The sequence below is a fragment of the Brachyhypopomus gauderio genome, chromosome 17 (assembly GCF_052324685.1).
Source record: "Brachyhypopomus gauderio isolate BG-103 chromosome 17, BGAUD_0.2, whole genome shotgun sequence".
NCBI classification, from domain to species: Eukaryota; Metazoa; Chordata; class Actinopteri; order Gymnotiformes; family Hypopomidae; genus Brachyhypopomus; species Brachyhypopomus gauderio.
Window position 1 is genome coordinate 15,015,741 of NC_135227.1, and position 13,713 is coordinate 15,029,453.

Sequence of the window (13,713 nt, forward strand, 5' to 3'; positions counted from 1 at the left end):
TAATCTATCTATATATCTATCTGGCTAAAAGGTGCCTATAGGAAAAGCAAAACATTATAAATGATGCCCTGTCTTCTAAAATCAAGTAATGGACATGTAATTTTTTTTGTTTGCGGGAAACTGGGATTTCGTCTCTCTCAATGTCGCCACCTTAAAATAAAACACGCCCCACGGCAACGCTGATTGGGTGGACGCTCGCTGCTGCGTTTTCCTATTGGTTAGTGCCGTTCCATTGATGCGCCCTCCACCTTTACTTTGTCAATTTTCTGGGCTTTCATTGAACTGGCCGGTGAACTGTAAGAGTGTCGGTCGGTCCGAGACGGCGCGAAACGGCAACTTTGTGTGCACGAATGAGGCAGACGTCGTCGGCTCGCTTCACCGTCTGACAACCCGAGTGTTTGGCTCTAGAACTGGACGGACGAGGGGGGAAAAGCCGCAGCTGCTACCGCAGGAGAACCGTACCGTGGCGCCGTGGGCACTTGACTCGTTTCCCACTGATGTTCCCGGTCGAGTTGATATTTCGATACATTGTTGAGCGATGATCGCGCTGCAGGACGCTCGTCCTTTTATTTCGTGAGCTTTGTCCAGATTTCTGATTTTTTTTAACATCACAGCTGTGGGATTTATCTGGGAGTTTTAAACAAAAGGAATAAAAATGCCGGACCAGATTACCGTGGCGGAGTTCGTGGCCGAGACGAATGAAGATTATAAATCTCCCACCGCCTCTAACTTCACCACCCGGCTGTCTCACTGTAGGAGTACCGTTACGGCCATGGAGGAGGTGAGCAGCGGCGTAACCCCCCCACCGCCTCGACACTTTAACACTCACTAACATGGCACAGAATTAATAATCATTTCATAACCGCATTTACTCTCGGAACTTCAGAGTTGTTGAATAAAACGGTTCATACTCTTTTATCTCCTCAGAAACGGTGGTGCTACCACACAAAGGGAATGTCCTTTGGGTCCTAGTTTTAATCCCACGCAGGTTAAACCGTTAGTTCGCACCACCTTCGTCTCGAGTTTAACGGGTTTAACTCTGAATAAAGTCACTCGGAGTTAATGAAGCCTCGCCCCGTCAACGGGTCAAAATAGCGATTCTCAGCGCAGTCGGCGGTACTGTTATAAGACTTTCACTGATCCGATCCTTCCTGGTGGCTCTCCATCTTTTTAAAGCTGCGGATTCAGACGGTGGTGCTCCGAGGAGGGTGAGGAGGCGACTTGGCGTGAACCTCCTCACTGTAGCAGGCAGTATGTGTCAGGTGCTACACTGGGCGGACACCTACCCCAGTTGTCTCATGAATGACCACATTTACTCCTCATTCAGAGTCTTGCTCATTCTTCCCGTTGACAGTTTCCACTGGTTGTGTCTTTGTTTGATTTTGAGCAGAAATAGGACTGATAGTCTTATGTTTGGACAGGTGTTTCTAAAAGCCATACTGAACCATGCCAGTAGAGTTGTTACACCAGTGTTGGTCTTTAGTTGGTCATGTACATCAGCGTGAAGCTTATTCAACCATTATTTAATTATTTCAATAGAAATAATTTAAAGCTCTTGTAGCTAAATCTTGACATTTGTTTTTGTGGAACCATCAAAGTTGCTTTCCCATAGTACCTGATGTTGAATAATACACCCACGAGACATATAAATAAATTAAGCCAAAAACCAAGTTTGCTATTTGCTGTGTCTTTCCACTGAGGCCCTCAGGAAGTCCGGCCTGGGGTGAAACGATTGTTTATGCCTTTCCTCCTCCCATGTGCTGTGGTTTCAAAAAAAAAAACAATAAAATTTTCTTTTTTGTGCTGTGGGCAGGGACGTGACGGGCATAAATGCAAACTGAAGCAAAGCCAGTTGGTTTGGATTTTCACTTAAGCACTTGTTTCTGTCCCCGTCCAAAGTGTCCCCCTGACCTCGCTCTGGAACGGACCAGGCCGGCCGTGTCGTAGGAGAGCGCCGGTGCCTGCCGGTCTGCTTATGCAGTACTCCATTAAGGACATGGGAAATGCTTCCGCATATTGTGCAGACGTAGATCCCTGGAATCCCAGGAGCTTGTATAATGTGACACGCATGAGTAAATCCTGCACTGGCTGTTAGGATCTGTGGCTCCCTTCTCTTTTGTCATTTAAAACTCCGTTCCTTTTAGTCTCAAAGGACCTATCTGCTTCTTTCATTCTTGTTCACTCTCTCTCCCTCTTTCTTTCTGCCCCCCTGCACTGAATCTAACCCCCTAAACCATTTAAACTAAATGGCCCTAATGCACTAAGTGTTTACTTTTATAACATGCCTACACCAGTTGACGGGCTGAGGTTTGATGTTGTAAAACGCATTCTCATCAGGGGCCTTTTAGTCATCTCCCAGATGAATGTCCGATGAAGGATTTGGCTTGTCTGTGAGGATGAACGTTGGCTGAGCCATTCACTAGGTCTGGTTTCAGAAATGTCTCATTCTAAAGTCACCTTTCAGAGCCTGTGCAGATGACTGAGACTTGAACGAACAGACACTCTCTTGTAACACTGCATTGATGCTGGTCTTTGTTTTTCTCCTCTCGTTCTCTGTGTGTGTGTGCTGGGACTTCAGGAAGAACAGTGCGGCTATACTCTCGATCATGCCGTCCACTAGAGGGTCCAACATGTGAGGCTGTCCAGTAGAAGGTCCAGCCTGTGAGGCTGTCCAGTAGAAGGTCCAGCCTGTGAGGCTGTTCAGTGTTCTTTAGGCATGGCAGGCGTCCTTGTCTTGTTGCAAGGTGAATTAGGGTTAAGTGGCCTCTGGATCAATAGTCATCTCTGCCTAACATGATTTATAAATCATCCCTTTACAGCAGTGCAGCTTGAGAAGCTCTGGTAAGATGATGCTCCCCACATCCCAGAGGCTTTAGTTTCATTTTATTGCATATCGTCTGAGGTGGCGGGTGCTCGAGGTGGTCAACAGCTATATTTATTTATTATTTATGAATTTATTTTTATTTTAATGCTGGAGGACTTTTATTAAAGATTGTCTAGGAATGATCATCATCCTGGCTACCCCCCAGCCAGTCAGAGCTACTGTTCGGGCAAGCGCTCTGCTAGAAATACAATAAGCGTTTCTTCCTCTTGTCCGCAAAGGTCTACAAAAATATGCTTCAGATTACCAATGGAGCAGAACAGACCAGGGAGGAGTGAGCATTCATCTGCTGCCCTGGAACACGGGGTCAGATGAACAGCTTTCAGACCTCCATAGAGGCTTTCCAAATGTAGACTCAATCTACACCCCCCACCCCCCTTTTTAAAATTATCACTACAGGACGTTAAAGGGAGCGATGTATCTCAAAGTCACCTTCATTCGTTCCAGAACGATGTTAAAACTTGTGTTATATTTGCTGCTCTTCTGCTGATGTGACTCTGGGTTTTTTCCCCCGTTTGCCGGTCACAAGGCGGTGGGATCCTGGCATCTTCATGTTGACGGCGGGCCTGCGGGCCTGCGGGTTTGGGGATGTGCCTTATCAGCTGCTCACACCAGCTGCGTGGCTCTGCTGCGAGACAGGACGCTAGCAGCCGTCCACCACCTACTTCACGAGGAACGCCTGCTTCACACCTGCACTCCCTGCTCACTTTATTAGGTCCTTCTGTATCGTAGGGGTCATTCATAGTTAATTACTTACTTGTCGGGTTCTGACCACAGAACCACTGCTGACCTTGTATTGCACGGTATCGACCCAATCAACATTTGTGATCAAGCGGGTGGTGCTTGCGGATTCATCAGGACCAAACTCCAAGTGACCGCCATGGGTGTTCCTAGGGGCTTAGGGTTCCAGTTGAGCCTCGGTCCTCAGAAACCTCAACATGCAGGTCGCTGGCCGGTCAGGTGGGGGACACTCCCCCCCCCCGGGGTCAGTCTGGGCCCCACACCCTGCAGCGGGTCACGGGAGCTGGAGGAACAGCTGCTCCCTGGAACAGGTGGTGGTGGGGGGGAAAGTTTTAATGAGCACAGAGGACCGGGGCTTGAAGAATGGCTAAGCAGTTCTGAGTCCCAGTTCTGAGTCTGAGAGCATTGTGACCTCTAGTACCAAGACGGACATGATGGGAACCATGCCCCCCCCCCCCCCCCCCCCATCATTCTCACTGAATCCTGACTTAAACACTGCTGTCCTTACTGACACGTACAGGTTTCCTTGGAAGGGGGGGGGGGGGGGGGGGGGTACTAGCCCCAAAGATTTGCTCACAGACGGACTCCCCTGACTACATGCTATTGGATACAAGGCATCTGTATCCAAAGAACCCACTGGAGCTGTGGGACTGTGCAAGTCCTATGAATTTGTGGGCATAATGGGCATTGATCTGGGAGGGGTCAGGAGTTCAACTGACGTAATGTTAAAACGGGGCAGGGAAGACGTCTGATTGGGTTGGGGTTTGTCACAGATGATCATTGAGGAGTTCTGGGCCGTCAGACAGAGCCTCTTCATTAGTGAAGCCCTTGTGTTGCCTCTCTGCAGCGTCTGTGGAGAGTGTACGTCCCACAGGTGCCCTATAATCATGTTTTGTCACTTTGGCTTACGGGGGCAAAGTGGCGAGGTCAGGGAAAGGTTACAGAGGTCAGGGACAGGTTACTGAGACACGGCACAAGGCTGTGGCAGGACTTTCTGAAAGGTCTGGTTTGCTATGTTTAAGAAAAGGCTCGTTCTCGGGCTGGTGACTTGCAGAAATGCTTACAATATGACACAGGCCTTTTCATACGTTTTCAGTTATGTCAGTACTTGTGTCTGCTGTATTTTTGTGTTTTTTGCGGCTTGGATTGGCTGATTTCCTTGTGTGCTGCAGCTACAGTATCAGCTGGTGTTGATACAGGTGCTTCACCTGCACAACTGACGGCAGGTTGAACGCATTTCGCTGTTTTACAGACAAATGAGCAGGTGTTCCATATGCTTTGGCTTATCCTGGACTTCATGGTTTTATCCAACACCCCCCCCCCCCCCACCCCCCCAACCCCAAACCCTCCAACAGGAGAGCAGATGCGAGTTCATCTCAGTGTTGTATAAAATAGCGCACCTATCACCTGCATGTCTCCGGGTTTGGCAGCTCCCCACTGCAGTTCAGCAGCAGGGCTATTTTTAAAAACGCTTCTGAATTTTTTATGGAAGTGGTGAGTCTGCAGTTGTCTGCCGGGCGCCGAGGCCCCCAGCCCCTGTGCTCCTCCCTGGGCCCGGGCGCCGAGGCCCCCAGCCCCTGTGCCCCTCCCTGGGCCCGGGCGCCGAGGCCCCCAGCCCCTGTGCTCCTCCCCGGGCTCGAAAGCAGGTTCTCTGGGGCGTGCGGTGGCCGTCCGACTCCCGTGCGACTTCAAAGGGCCGGCGGCTGTGCGCTGTGCTTCAGAAGAGTTCACGTGTAATCGCTCGCACGGGCCTGGCTGCCAGACATCCGCTCTCGTTCTCGAAGAACCTTCCCAGGTAAGGGCAGTGAAGAGGGGCCGTCTGAAGCGTCTCAAGGGGAGCCCCACCCCCAACACAGACTCAAGGGGAGCCCCACCCCCAACACAGACTCAAGGGGAGCCCCACCCCTAACACAGACTCGCTTGCCTCCTCAAACCTCTTGCCCAATATCTGTGTGTGTGCCGATGTATCATGATAAATGCCACAATTTTAAAGTGAATTTGACAGCTGGTTTTTCTAGTCAAAATAAGGGATCCTTGGCATGGGTCTGGGAGGAGGCCCTGTAGCTCTGTTTACTATGTCTTGTTGTTTTGGGAATTTGCCAGTGTACGTTTACTCTTGGATTTGTTGATGATTTACTTGGGGGAGGGGGGGTGTTAAGGAGGCGGGGCTGAGAGGTGCTGAGAGCTGTGGTTTAGATGCCTGAGTGCTCTCATCCAAGCACATTTGTTCTTCATTTCCTCACTGAGTGCGTTTTCATCACCCCCCCTGCTGTTTACAAACTTCAAGCCACAGTCGTGCAAGACTAGTGCATACTGCTGAATGGCTGCTTGTTCTGACCACACTCCTGTCCCTGCCCCACGCCACTGGTCTCAGTGCGTCTGACACACTCTGTGTCCAGTCTATGGGTATAGGCATGCACATGTCAGGTGTTCAATGGTTGGGTCATATCTTATATCAGATTCAGTGGGAACCCTCTTAACCAGCTGTGCCGGTGTGGTGTTTGTCCACGTGGCTAATAGTTCCTGATTGCTCCTGTCACACCCTGAACTTTGGCAATGCGCAAATCTTTAAAGGTTTTATTTAGCCACTGGAAAAAAGCATGCGCCATCATAAATATAAAGTTTTAAGGGAATTATTCAGTGAAAGTGGGATGGAAATGATGTAAAAACCTTCCCAAGGAGGCACGTTTGGTGAGCTTCACGTTCAGGTTCTCTCACTGACGTGCTCATGCATGTTGGCTTTACGGTGTGAGGAGCCGTCCGGACATAAAAGAGACGTTTCCCTTTGATGTGGCTCCTGGGGGGCTGAAGGTCTCCCTGACAGTTAAGTTTCTCTTCATCCCAAATGGAGCTGGCCATCGATGTAAGACCATGTTGTGAGTGGCGGGGAGCACCCGAGGGGGCGTCGCCTTCACCAAGCCCCTCCTCCTCCGCTGCTTAATTGCTTCACTGTGTGAACGGCGCAGATGTACTGAAATAGTTTCCACAGAAAAGCTCCAATGCAATGTGTGTTTTTTCTGCTTCTCTCTCTCTCTGGCACTCTCTCTCTCTCTCTCTCTCTCTCTCTCTCAATCTTTCTTTTGCTCTCTCTTTCACTCTCTTGCTCTCTTTCGCTCTCTTTCGCTCTCTTTCGCTCTCTTTCGCTCTCTCTCTCTCTCTCTCTCTCTCTCTCTCTCTCTCTCTCTCTCTCTGGTCAGACAATGGTGTCTTTGTTGAGATTAACCGTCAGAGCTCCACTGAAACACAGGCCAGTGAGTTCCAGTCTGTGGCGTCCTCTGTCCTTGGATGTTAGTGATGTTCTAAAGATGTGACATTTGTGTAAGTGTGCACACATACGAGGGAGAAAGTGACGGGATGTTAGGAGTGTTGGAGGGGTGGAGGGACAGATTTGAGCTCAACTGAGCACCACGTAAACAGCAGCCCCCCCAGCCACAATCCCACGCAGCACCTCCACGTGTCCTTTGTAGCACACGCACGAGCAGATGCGGCACGTGAGTGGGCCACTACCCCGCTACCCCGTGGCTGCATTCCCCATCACACGTTGGTTTCAGCGGTTGGACCGGTCGTGCTACGCCTAAACCAGCTGTGGCTGAGGTCATGGTTTCAAAAACAGAAATACATTTTAAAAAAAGCACAGATGAGCTAAGAGTATGATAAAAGGAAAAATAAACCAACAGACATTTCGTCCCTTTGAGATCCGTCTTTTACGGTCGCTTGGTACAGCCGAGGCCCGTTGGACTTCCAGGCCAAGCCTGCATCAGCCAGCTGCAGGAATGAAGCTGTGTGTACTGAGCAGTGTGTTTAAATGGGCTACTGTGAGCTAGAACCCCTTGGCATTATTGTTGGCCAGTTTTCAGTGCACCAGAGATGTTCTTCCCAGGAGATGGTGGGCCGGTACCATGGAAGGTGCAGGAAGGGGCTGTGGGTTTGTGTGAGTGGATGTATGGATGCATGAGGGCAGATCCTTTGTCGCTGCCCTGTCGAGCGTACCTGGTGTTGACAGCCGGGTCTGGGCTTATGGAAATGGTGGTGTGTGTGAGTGTGTGTGTGTGTGTGAGTGTGAGTGTGTGTGTGAGTGTGTGTGTGAGTGTGTGTGTGAGTGTGTGTGTGTGTGTGTGTGTGTGTGTGTGTGTGAGAGAGAGAGAGAGAGAGAGAGAGAGAGAGAGAGAGAGAGAGAGAGAGAGAGAGAGAGAGAGAGAGAGAGACAGATCGAGATCAAAAGAGACAGGGAGTATTAGATCTAAATAGACCTCTGCTGTCAATTCAATCAACCTGATGGAAGGTGTGGCCCCAGAGTGGATGGGTGGGGAGGTTTTAGCAATCACGGTAATGGACCATACACACACACACACACACACACACACACACACACACTCCACATCTGAGGCGATACCATTCTTTGCTGTCAGTAGCCAATGTAAAGCATTTTGAAATGTCAAGCCTGTATTTGTTCTGAAATTCATACGGTTCTCCCACACCATGTTATGGCTGACCCATATCCCACATGTACTGGTCAGATAAACCCTTGGTCACCTCACCGGACCAGGACAGACAGGCACTTTCCTAGACTTCCTGGACTGGAGAGAAGTGGATGTGTTGGAAGTGGATGAGAAATGTCAGCTGTTTAACCATTAACTGACACCAGGGGTTTTGACCGATCAACACTGTTAAACAGTCAATAATCAGTCAAGTCAATCAGCAGGAAAAGACAGATATTCAACATTTGCTGAATAGTAAAAAAAAAAATATATATATGTATATATATAGTACTTCATGGGAGCATGTCAAAATATGCATGTTTGAAATGTAGTTACTATTTATTTGAATAAGTTATGCAATATTTTCCTACGTGGGAGATCTTCGCCATTCTGCTGGTTCTGACCAGGACACTTGGTGCCGCTGGGTTCAATGTGAGCTTTGTTCTCCTCTGTTCTGTTGTTGATGCTGTTCCACATGTAAAAATAAACCCATTCTTCTGGAAATAAAAAAGCCATACTGGTTTTGTTTATAATGAGACACAGACACCTGTCCATTCTAAATAATACATTTTAATTTGGACGGTTAACAGATAATGATTTGTTAATGATTGGTTAATTATCAGTTAATTATCGGTTAATGAGCGTTGGCTATTGGTCAGCAAATATAATTGGAATGGGCATCCCTAACGTAAGCTGCATTTTGCCATTAAATTCCACTTTATGCTTCATTATTGCAGCTGAGCCCCATTATAGCAACTCTTTTACAACAACCGAGAACGTCTGCGTCTCTGGTTGTGTAGACGGTCGTTTGGCCCAACCAGAGAGACCGAGCTGCAACTCACACTGAAGCACATCGTCTCATTACACTTGCTGTTCTGATGTGGCTGGTCAAAAATAAACACATTTGTGCTTCGCAAGCAAGCCCAGCCAGGGACGTTCCTGTTGGTGGGACGGCTGACGAGCCCCCAGGATCCCAGCATGCCCTGCTAACGAGTCCTCCCCTGCTGGGTAATGTTGTGGGCCTATACTGCCTGGAGGTGCGACACACACCCTGTCCCCTCTGCCGCCGTGTTCCCTCCTCTCCAGTCGGCCCCCCCTGCTGGAGGCTGCCGGGTTTCCCTTCTTGCCTGCCGGGTGTGGAGCCGTGTCTCTGGGACGCCCGGCTCCTGTGGTCTTCAGCCCCGGAGGCTACGGCGGTGCTGGACGGCTCTCACGCTCCACAGCCGCTGCTTTCTCACGCTGTGGGGAAAGTTCTCCACCCAAGCAGAACATCTACCCAACTCGCTGAACCATAGATGTTAATCAGTTCTGTCTCTCTGCCTGTACTGCAGTGGGTAATTACATTTTGGGCTACGGTTCCTGTATGCGGTTCAACAACATTCAACACAACAACAGCATCGGCCCTCGGCGAGATGTTGTGGGCAGAGGGAGTGGCCACGTGTTGCTCCGAGGATGAGAGGTGGGACGAGGATGGCTGGCATACTGATGCAAATCGGAGGTCAACCCCGCCCCCCACACCCCCGACCCCGCCCACCGACCCCACCCAGGTTCAAAGGGAGCGGCTCCGCCTCTGGACCGTCGCGTGGTCTGAGGGGGAAGGAAAAGCATCCAAAATATTTCCAGCTGGCACGGCCGCTCGGTTTCCTCGGCACGATCTGAAGGGGCGGGGAGAGCCGCGCTAGACATGATGTCATCGGATAGCTGCGAACAATGGGGGCTGGGCTATCTCAGACCCCCCCACCCCCCCACGGCCAGAGGCCCCTGGCTCTGTTTATCCTGGGGAGCTTTCCGTCTTACTCGGAGAATAACAAATGCAAGACCAGACCTGACACTTGAGTGGGTCGGCAGCGATTGTGTGGAATTCGCCCCTGACGTGTTAAATCGAAACGTGTGAATAAAAATTGCGAGGCAGTGCGTAGAATGGTGCTCGGGTGTCAAATCTCCGGGCAATGCGGCCATATGCAGTGCCAGGCGGCACACACGTGCGACCTGCTTTAGCTGGCTGGTTCAGAGCTGCTAGTTGTGGTTGGCTGGTTTCACTAGGGCTGATGACCAGAGGTTGAAGCAGGATGCTAGCAACCCCGCAGACAGGATGTCTGCTGGCATGTGTAATGATGGCTGTGGAGAAACGCTTCCTTCTAGGGAAGTAGAAATGTATTTGTAAATGCCCAAAATAAAAACAACGCGCATATTATTTAAGGGCGCAAACTTTCCAACATCGTGGTGATTTTCACGGGTGCGTAAGTCGGCCATTCAAGCGCCGTGTGTCCAATTTAATATGTGCCAACATCTGCCAGGCTATAAATGACCAAATAAATTTGGTCATAGGATGGTGAATTATCAGCACAGGAAGCCTGTTCACGTGGAGGTATGGAGCGACCCCGTGACCTCTGGCTGAGCCATGGTCACCTCTGTGATGCTGGTCTCTCTGGGCAGCAACAGCACAGATGGCACCTGACGTCACACATGCAGGACCTTCATATACTCATCCGACTCACCAGAGGTCAGCTTCTTCTAAAAACACAAAAGCAAGAATACTACGAAATCTGCTTTTTTGTCTGCAGTATTAGTTCTCTGGGTGAGCTGGTGGCCAGCCCTGGGAATGTAATTCTCTGGCTAAACAGGGCAGTCCTGCTCCTTCACTGTAGGTGTGGGAAGCTTTTAGAACGAGGTGGGTGGGAATCTGCTTTCATTGTGTGACCACAGAAGAAACGCACACACATTAAAAACCCACAACCTGAGCATAAAGAGAACGCGAAACCCCCCCTTCTCAGGAAGAATGCCAGTGTGTATGTGTGTGGGAGGAAGAAAGAAACGGAGAGGTGGCCCTCTAAGCTATTGTCTGGCTCCTGACTGATTTTGACCCGACTTGACACGCTTGATGGATATTAATCATGTCTGCTTAATCCGTGTCTGCAGGGTGGGAGCCCTAGCTCATGGGTCCCTTGGCCCTCCCGCTTATCCTCCTGTCTCTCTCTCTGTCTCCCTCTCTATCTGTCTTTCTCTCTGTTCCTATCTCCCTCTCACTCTCTCTGTCTGAGTCTCTGGCTCAGTTCTGGTCAAGCTAGCTTTATTGGCATTTATACTGCATCAGGTACCGTTTGCCAAAGCAAATAGAATTGGAGCTGAACACGCTATTTGGAAATAACAAAAATGGTTTTAGAATGTTTTAGGAAGTAACACAATAATAAAAGTAAATAATTGTGAGGATAAATAAATCACAATAACAATAAATTAGATTAAACCAAATAATTCCTAATCGTAAGTCTCCCTCTTTCCCTCTTCCCCGTATGTGTATGTGTAGTCCTTAGTGAGTTTTGCCTGGTGAGACGGTTCTTCTGGTATGCTCTCAGCGCAGGTTTCCAGGGTGAGAGCGTCATGTGGAGATCCCTGGCTCTGCTCCACAGCCCACTGGCTCCAAAGATCATCTCAATCACGTCACTATGGAGACTGTGAGCACACCAGGCAGAAGTGTCCGCTTTAAGAGCTGCACAGGTCATGCGGTACTAACCTGTTAAGTGCTAACCTCAGTCCATCCTGTCTGCCTCAGCATACAACTGACATGTCATGACTTACAAGTGTGGAAAAGTAGATTAGTAGTGTAGGTACTGAAATCATCTAGAGTCATGAATGATTCAGCGGCTCGTAATTTGACAATATTTTTTCCTGTGTTGAAGAGGAGGTGGAGATAAACACTTGATTCTCAACTGTGGGCAACATAGTGTAACATACGTACCCTTGATACATTAGTACATAGTGTAACATACGTACCCTTGATACATCAATACATAGTGTACCATACGTACCCTTGATACATTAGTACATAGTGTAACATATGTACCCTTGATGCATTAGTACATAGTGTAACATACGTACCCTTGATACATTAGTACATAGTGTAACATACGTACCCTTGATACATCAGTACATAGTGTAACATACGTACCCTTGATACATTAGTACATAGTGTAACATACGTACCCTTGATACATCAGTACATAGTGTAACATACGTACCCTTGATACATTAGTACATAGTGTAACATACGTACCCTTGATACATCAGTACATAGTGTAACATACGTACCCTTGATACATTAGTACATAGTGTAACATACGTACCCTTGATACATTAGTACATAGTGTAACATACGTACCCTTAATACATTAGTACATAGTGTAACATACGTACCCTTAATACATTAGTACATAGTGTAACATACGTACCCTTGATACATTAGTACATAGTGTAACATACGTACCCTTGATACATTAGTACATCTATGTTTTTTTGTGGAATAACATTTTTAGAATTTGCCCGTGTGAGATTTTAGGGCACATTGCTCATGTAAGAGTTGAGACGGGACTTTAGGGTGGGTCCTTCGTTAACTGGTCCAGACTTACTGGAGAAACTTCTCACCATTGATCATCTGATGAGGCTTTTAGCCGGTCTTGCTAGGTAGATAAATGGATTGGGGGGGTCGGGTAGCCCTCCAAGTGCCTGAGTGGGTACAGTGTGGAGGTGTAAGATGATGCTACATGAGGTCTCGGTCTCGGGTTACAGGGAGACGGTTGCGATGGCGTCATTCTGTCTTGCAGCACTCTGAGTGTGATGCTGTGTGGGGCTCTGTGTCCTCTGAGGGAAGGGTTAGAGCCGGCAGGGAGACTCTTCTACACACAGCTGTACTGCAGCTTTAATGAGAAACTTTACATTTCCTTTGTCATCACTTTCTCACCAAGGCTTGGAAACAGAATGTGTGTGTGTGTGTGTGTGTGTGTGTGTGTGTGTGTGTGTGTGTGTGTGTTGAGAGTCAGTGATATTGTTGCAATGTATGGTACAGCCAGATGGACTGAATTTATTCCAGCAGCCTGTGCGACGTTCCCCATCTCATCCTCATCAAAATAGAAGTGTTAATAGTAAAACAGAAATCTAGATCTAATCAATATTTGATATGACCATCCTCTGCCTTCCAACAATTCTTCTGTGAAGACTACTTCTGGCCAGCCTTCTCTGACCAGTAGACAGGTGTGTCTGGGTCCCACTGCTTCCTGTCCGGTCTCAGCTGAAGGCGTAGCTGGACATAGCACAGTAGACATGGTGTATCTTTCATCTGCTACACTACGCTTCCTTGGCCCACCACTGCAGACACCAACATGGCCTGTTTCTTTGTGCTTCTTCCAAAGAGCTTGTGCAGCACATCTTGAAACTCGTCTGCTCCAGTCTTTGGCTGGGAGAGACGTTGCTGGTGCAGGAACCTCCTGGTTTTGTGCGCGCAATGCTGCATTACCGGTGACATGAAACTGTTTCCCACACCCTCACCGTTGCAGCAGAGTTTTAAGCCTCCTACAAAGCTGTTTCTGTTTCAACTGTGTTTCAACCTTCATATGAAAAATGATCATTATCACCTCTTTGGTATAAGTGGTTAATCATACACCTGCCTATTATCTTACATAATCCCTGACAAGTGTACACAGAAGAACTGGTGCTGTTCTCAAGGTAAAGGGTGTTCACACCAAATATGAACTTGATCTAGATTTCTCTATTGCTCATACACTTTGCATTTTGTTTATTGACAAAAATAAACAATTACCACTTACACTTTTGAAAGCATTC

General features: G+C 48.5%; 1 protein-coding gene across 7 annotated transcripts in view; it reads left to right on the forward strand.

Moving 5' to 3' along the window:
* Positions 1–254: 254 nt before the first annotated feature.
* asap2a (ArfGAP with SH3 domain, ankyrin repeat and PH domain 2a) overlaps positions 255–13,713 on the forward strand; it is a 60,548-nt gene continuing 47,089 nt past the window's right edge. For 4 of the 7 annotated variants that reach the window (XM_076977956.1, XM_076977958.1, XM_076977960.1 and 1 more), the window contains exon 1: positions 256–781. In XM_076977956.1, coding sequence (XP_076834071.1) covers positions 656–781 — 126 coding nt within the window. In that variant the 5' untranslated portion in view covers positions 256–655. Of the gene's footprint in view, positions 782–13,713 lie in introns of all 7 variants that reach the window. The other 3 variants (XM_076977957.1, XM_076977959.1, XM_076977961.1) reach the window with 1 other exon arrangement.